This window comes from Sinocyclocheilus rhinocerous, unplaced genomic scaffold, assembly GCF_001515625.1.
Source record: "Sinocyclocheilus rhinocerous isolate Xijiao unplaced genomic scaffold, SAMN03320098_v1.1 scaffold605, whole genome shotgun sequence".
Classification (NCBI taxonomy): Eukaryota; Metazoa; Chordata; class Actinopteri; order Cypriniformes; family Cyprinidae; genus Sinocyclocheilus; species Sinocyclocheilus rhinocerous.
This window is the reverse complement of record NW_015661612.1, coordinates 2,667,158-2,674,403: the sequence shown is the minus strand read 5'-3', so window position 1 is coordinate 2,674,403 and position 7,246 is coordinate 2,667,158. Positions and strand designations below refer to the sequence as shown.

Below are 7,246 nucleotides of genomic sequence, written 5' to 3'. Positions count from 1 at the left end.
TCAATTAATATTAATCAAGGATTTATTGACTTTAAATGAATGTACAGAAATATGTGCTTTCATAGTCCTTTAGTTATGATTATTTCATTTATTCACTATACTATTTATTATGTCTCATTTCAGTTTTAGTTTGGCTCTAGTTTTGTATTTATCCCAGTTTATATGAAAAGGTTAATGTAGCATGGATTAAAATTCATATACAGAGTAAATCATTTTCACTGAACACGTTAAAAATAAGTTTGAAAAAGTTGTGGGAAGTGTGGCGGTGGTGACGCTGAAGGCGAGCGACCGTGGTGCTGTTGGAGAAATCCTATAGGCTTTTTGTCGAGGGAACCAGTGTCATGCTAACAGCCGATCCGCCTACAAAGTGACGTCATAGTTCCCCCACTCTATTGTAAGGATTTTATGCGTGGTATTCCTCAAAAATACGGAGTGTAAGCTCTAGGGGGACGCATTGGTCTAAAAAACGTCAAACAGCCCATAAAGAATAACGTTCTTTCAGTATTGTACTACATTTAATCACCTATTGATTTTGATAACTCGTTTGATTGCTCTAGTAAGTTTTAAGACAGTTCTATACATCAAGGATGTGTGCAAAACAACCAATCGTAGCACAAGTCAGTGTGCAAGGTTAAAATATAAAGTGCTTTTCTCTCAGTAATCACCAAACAGAACAAGAAAACCCAATACTCCACTACAACCCACTGCTCTCATTTGTAACTGATTCACGTGCTCAATTCAAGTTTCACTGCCTTTTATTTATTTTTTTTATAATGCTTCAAGGTTAATTCTAGGAGTTTTGATTCTGAAATGAACAATCAGTTCTCATCAGCAACATTTGTCCTAACGACTTGATCGAGGTGTTTTTGATGTCAGGAACGGCACCATGGAAATGTCAATAAATAAAAAAAATCAATGCTATTCAAAATATTCCTCTTCTTTGATTAAACAGATTTATCTAGTTCTGGGCTGTGGTGCATGATAAGACATTCACAGTTACTGATGGCTGATGAGCAGTCGAGTTGAGGTAAGTGAAAAGACCAAGGCCTGTACTATAAGCCCAACTAAACTTCATTCTGTCTTCAGATTCTGGTGGCGAGGTTGCTGGTGTGACCTGAACGCCCCGAGCGCCCCGTCAAGCTCAGGTACTGCCTCAGTAGCTGACTCACGCGCTTCTGGTTGTTCCACTTGCGGGCAGATTTCCTTATCCCTATGAAGCCACCGTAGCGTTTCTGCAAAGGCCTTCCGGAGCTCACCAACTTCTGGAAACCGTGACGACCTTTCATAAAGCCTCCAAATCGCTTGGATATGCTCACGGCTGCCTCACCGCTCTTCTCTTCTCCTACGCTATCCTGGTCCTCCTCTGTCCTAGGGTCAAGGTCTCGGTCATATGAAATTTCGAGTTTCTCCTCTGAAGGCTGCTGGCTGCGGAGCGCTTGCGCGGCGTGTCGAAACCGTTCCAAAGCCTCAGTATACTCAACACCATTGTCATTTTCTATGCTCACTGTGGCCAGAGGCTCCGCTTCATCATCATCAGAGCGCTTTGATGTTTCCTCCTCCTGTAACAGTGGTGAAAGGTGTTTCAGACCCGCTGCTTGGTAACACAAATCCCAGGTCAATGCAGGTGTTGCCTGTGATTCACATTCCAGAATACATACCTGCAAAACAGCAGAGATTTTTTTTTTTGCATGACAAAATATTTTTATAATAGAAAATTTCATTAAATAAAATGGACAAATATCGATATCGATACATACTCAAAAAAAAATCAACACTGCCATTTTTATTCCTCTCTCTCTCTCTATAGATATATTATCAAAAATACAGTAAAAACAGTAATACTGTGAAATATTATTACGATTTAAAATAACTGCTTTTTATTTTAATATATTTTAAAATGTAATTTATTCCTGTGCTGGCAAAGCTGAATTCTCAGCAGCCATTACTTCAGTCTTCAGTGTCACATGATCCTTCAGAAATCATGCTAATATGCTGCTTTGGTGCTTAAGAACCATTTCTTAAAAACAGTTGTGCTGCTTAATAATTTTGTGGAAAACAAATTTATAAAATTTTTATAAATGTATAAAATTTATAAAATTATTTGATAAAGTTCAAATGACAGAACAGAATTTATTTGAAAAGGAAATATTTTTAAAATTATATCAAATGTCTTTATTCCTGTTTTGGTATGTTTTATTTATATTTTCATTAGTTTCTTTTCAATTTATTCTTCATAAAAACGGATAGAAGAAAATGTCCCATTCAAAAAGAGAATAAATTTTTTTCCTTTCTTGGAGATTTATCATGGTTTTATTAATGATTTGAGCTAAGTATAAAAAATTCCTTGCGGCACAATGCTCCATGCAAACGGTCTTACCAGTGCAATGAGATGTGAAATGATATGTGGCATTGGTGCAAGAAATTATATGATAATTGAGTGAACAGAATGGGATAAAAATCATCATTTTGTATGTGATCAGCAATCCTCAGCTGTAGACAAATGCAGGTTCTTTCCACAAAATGTTCATTTAATGCCCTTTTTAAGGACGGGTATGTAGCAGGTGAGCAATCTTTTATTATCTCCCATTTATAGGGAGAAAATCAAAAATGGTGTAGTGACTTAAAACAGTCGAGTGAAACTAGAAGATGAATGCATGGAAGTTAATAGGCCACTGTGAATTAAATGTTGATGGCAAATGAAAAACATTCAGACAGAAAATAGAAGACACAATATATATGGGGATAGTTATGAAATACAGATTTACATGTGTTTCGGAACACACACATGCATACCTTTAAAAATAAAGGTTATTTTATTGGCATTGATGGCTCCATCAGTTTAACATCCATGGAACCTATCCATTACACAAAAAGTTCTTTATAGTGGAAAACATTTCTTTCGATTTTTTTAATGTTCTTCACACTAAGGGAGCGTGAATACACTCTTCATAAGTCTATGTATGAATCTGTTGATGAAATTTTAAAGTCTGACACCACTGTGGTGTCACAGAGCAAAAGCATGACCACAGGGACCCATCTGGCTGTGGCAAGAGCGCCTCCACCAAGTGTCAATCACTCCCACCCACAACATCAGCAGCTGACGGCACCACTGCAGCCAATTATGGGCAGACATCACCCCAGTCACAGCTGTTTGGTCTGAACAATCATTAGCAACTTGATTATACCCACTATCGTGACAGAGATCAACTTTTAACAAAGTTTGTATCAGTTTTCTCATCCACTCTTGCTGTAAGATATCTTACAGACATCTTTGATTTATATCCATGTGCTTGCTGAGCATTTCGTTTCAAAACCATGAACATTAATAGGAAGTTGGTAGTTTTATATTAGTTAGACGTGGCACTTACCAATGTATTAAACGCTTGGTGTTCAGGTAGGACGAGTCCACAGGTTAAACAGTCCCCTTGGCAGTCGCTGTGACCTGGGGTGCACAAGCTTAAGAGCAGCAGGGTCCAAAATGGGGTCTTCATGACGTCTTCAGAGAACACACTCCGGAACAAACAACTGAAGCAGGAACTTGGAGTAACCAATGGGATATCTGATGAAGGAAAGCGAAGAGTAGAAGGGTAAGATGTTTCACTGGTAATCATTCTCCAGTTTTCAGTTTATTACATGAAACTTTTGCTGTAAACCAGGGGCTAGAATAACTGAATGATTTGTTACAGATGCTCTAAGAAATTTATCGTGGTTAGTTTCATAAAGTAACAGAGCAAATTTTAAGTGGTTCCAAGATAAATTCAGAAAAAACTCCTAAAAGTCTAATGGAATATGCTAAATGTAATTTAGCTACATCAGGGATTCTAATTTGAATCAATTTTGCCCCTTGGCTTCATCTTGCTTGGTTCTTACACTCATTTTACAGCTCCAGTACCAGGGTTTTCAGCCAGGGGAAAATACTTCAGGGACTCTGTGGAGATGATTCTTACACTTGATAACATTTCTCACTATATAAGTTTGGGGGCAGTTTAAAAAAAAATTTTTTTAAATTTTTTTTATATACTTCGAATATAGTGTATAATACTTATTAATTATCACTTTGATTTGAATGATTTCTGAAGGATAATTTCACACTGAAGACCGTAATAATGGCTGCTGAAAATTCAGCTTTGCCATCACAGGAATAAATTACAATTTAAAATACAAAAACGGTTATTTCTTAATTATAACATTTAACAATATTGCTGTTTATATTTTTTCATCAAATAAATGCAGTCTTGGTGATCATAACAGACAAAAACATTTTTTAAAAATCGTAGGGAAAAAAAAAGTTGCATTTTCTTTTTTTTCTTTTTTTTTACATTTGGTAATGATCTGTGATCTAATGGAGTAATATTCTTTATGAAAGCAATTATGAAATATTACCAAGCAAATCTTGTACATTTCACATTTAATACATTTCTAAAGGACGTTCACAGGTTTGGATGTGCACATTTGTCAATCTGATCTGTAGCTAATCAGCTCAGGAAACACCTTTTTTCACCCTTGTCAGCCCGCTAAACGAATTCCTGCTAATCACAGATATTAGGTCTGATAATCAGGCATTTTAAAGATAAACCCAGAAATGGGTCCAGTTTTCCCTAAAGCCAAACACAGTCCCTCTAGAGATAAGATCACCTCATGACAATCACAATGAAGACAGAGCCCTCGAAGTGAATCAAACATATTTTAAACATTCACACATGAAATATAACGTAATGATGTGGATCACCTCCACTACTGTCACCACTGAAACATGTCAAAATTTGCAGGCCACCATCTGTTTTTTTGGCCCACACATCATGAAGTTCATTAAGGAAACTCATCATAGGCCCTAATTAATGTCTGAATTAGCGTTTGTAACATAATGAGAAGGAAATGAGTGCGGGAGACAAAGAGCGGGAATGCAGTTCCCATCAAACTCTGACTCACGCACTGCGCCAGCACACATTAGTCACGACCGCATTAGGAGAGAAACGCACACATGTACGCTCATCTCTAAAAGCTTTCTTTGATGAAAGCTAACAAAAAATCTTTCGGTGAACTCCAGAGCAGGGATGAAAAGTTGACAATAAAAGCATCTTGAGATGTCTCTGCTCAGTGAGCAAAGAGTATGTATAATTATAGCCCCTCACGTGGACATGGGTATCCAGAGCACTCTGGACTACCAAAAGGCTCGACACAAAAAAAGTTTTCCAACCAATTAAATCCCTTGCATCATTAATACAGTTCAATTTGCAGAGTGATTTGATGGTACTTTTTTACGATCATCCCCTGCTACGATCTCTTATTTGTCGGAGATAATGGAAAACATGAAAACAGCTGGAGGGAAAGTGCAAAAGCATCAACCTCAGCAACTGTCATCTGCAATATTAATACTGTGCCTGTATTATTTAGCAGAGAGACAGATGTGTCCTGTTTGACCTATAAGGTACTTGTTGACCCTAATTTCATAGGCTATATGTCCTTCAAAAATTATTAAATGATATATGATACATGTTGTTCCAAACCCTATGACTTTCTATCTTGAGTGTTTTTTGTCCATACAATGTTTTGTTAAATATCAAGCTGAAAACAAAAAATGATTAAAAAGGCAAATTTTTTTTAATGTCATTATATATATATATATGTATATGATGCTTTCATTTATCATTTTCTAGCCAAGTCAACTAATTTATAGAGCATGTTTAAAATAAACAGAGGTTGAGCTTAAGTGCTGTATAGAATAAAAAAGGAAAATAATATGAGAAATAAATAAAGAATAAAGCAATAGATAGAACAAAACAAGAAAAAATAGATAAAATACAGGTGCATAATTAGGGGTTTTGTCCACATAATTAAAGTTCGGCTCCAGTGTTGTTTTGAACCCTAGTGACTTTAATAGTTTAGACAAAAAGGTTTGGATTGACATGAGGGTGAGTAAATGATGACAATATTTTGGGTGGTGAATTTCGTGAGTGAATGTCTGCGAGTCCTAGTGTAATGCTCATAGAGAGATGATCTGTCCGCAGTCTTTGACTAATCTAAGGGAATGCGACTAATCTGATTTGACCGGTCTGCTCGCCCTCTACAGCCACCTGATCGTATCACCTCCACGGTAAACACAAAAGCCCATTCTCATTCTGTTCCCGCGCCGTGGCTGAAACACACATGCTTGAACTGAGTCACCACCAGATTCTGGAAAATCATTTCTGCTTTTCTTCTGCTTTCTGTTTTGTGCTTTTCCCATTATAATTTTTGTTGGTCAACTGTGTCATGACATGTCAAGAATGAGCAAATAACAATTACTTTTGTTTGTTTGTTCCACAGCAGATGGAAGGAGGACCATGACCTCTTTCTCATTTCTCATCCACATTAATATCATCCGCTGAATGCGAAGATTCTTCATCTCGGATTTATTACTCCGTAAATGATAGCTCACCTGTTTGCTATATCTAGCAATTTTTTTTGTTATTCGTAATAGCATTGTATCAAAATAATCTAGGCTCTTCTCATTGTCATAACCATTTCCATTGAGGATTGGGGGATTCGCATGGTTACTTTAATTGAGAGCACAATGATTGCCAGAGGGCTCAGAGTCTGCAGTCCCGTTGCAGATGATCATGGTCCCCTCCACACACACTGCCTCTTCACTGGCAGAACAGCAGCAATCATTGCATTATATCCTCCCTGTGGCCATGACAATGAGCAGAGAATTTACCATAAAAAGATGGGGGGGAGGGAGTGAAAAGTTTTTCTTTATTTATTTTTGAAGGACTATCGGCATGATATTTCAATTGCGAGGAGAAAATGCAATAAATGCCACTGTTACCATCATTTAAATCAAAAGCAGTGGTGAAAGTAAATGGCCAGATGGATAGACTGTTTGTCTCATGGAAAGTCACAATTTCTTCACAGGGTTTGCAATTTCCAAATCAAAATGACACGGGCTTCAGAAAAAGTTGTATTTGAATAATAATGCTTGCAATGAGCTGCAGAGGTGTAGTATAAAATTTCTATGCATGGCATATAATCCACAGCATAAGAATGTAGGAACTAAGCAGTATTCAGGACAGCTATCGTATGATAGAGATACTATGACACTGTGTATATAGTCCAAGTTCAGGAGCAGCTGAGATCATGAGGATGGAATAAAATACAATCAACTAAGTGTCACAATTATGCATAATACAGTATGAAAAGTGAACACCAGATATGGCAGCTTTGACCTTATACTGCTTCTATCCAAGTGATTCCTCGATTCTGTACT

General features: G+C 36.9%; 1 protein-coding gene and 1 long non-coding RNA gene across 2 annotated transcripts; one reads left to right on the top strand and one right to left on the bottom strand.

The window, feature by feature from the left end:
• Positions 1-754: 754 nt before the first annotated feature.
• On the bottom strand, positions 755-3,508 carry LOC107726422 (prepronociceptin-like). The gene is made up of 2 exons (XM_016535981.1): positions 3,369-3,508; positions 755-1,658 (listed from the first exon to the last, which is right to left on the bottom strand). Exons 1-2 carry the CDS (start codon positions 3,489-3,491, stop codon positions 1,083-1,085), a joined length of 699 nt encoding a protein of 232 aa, XP_016391467.1. The 5' UTR covers positions 3,492-3,508; the 3' UTR covers positions 755-1,082.
• A 2-nt stretch (positions 3,509-3,510) lies between these two features.
• On the top strand, positions 3,511-6,859 carry LOC107726423 (uncharacterized). The gene is made up of 2 exons (XR_001638268.1): positions 3,511-3,587; positions 6,307-6,859. It is a non-coding gene; the product is annotated as an uncharacterized LOC107726423 (long non-coding RNA).
• Positions 6,860-7,246: the final 387 nt, after the last annotated feature.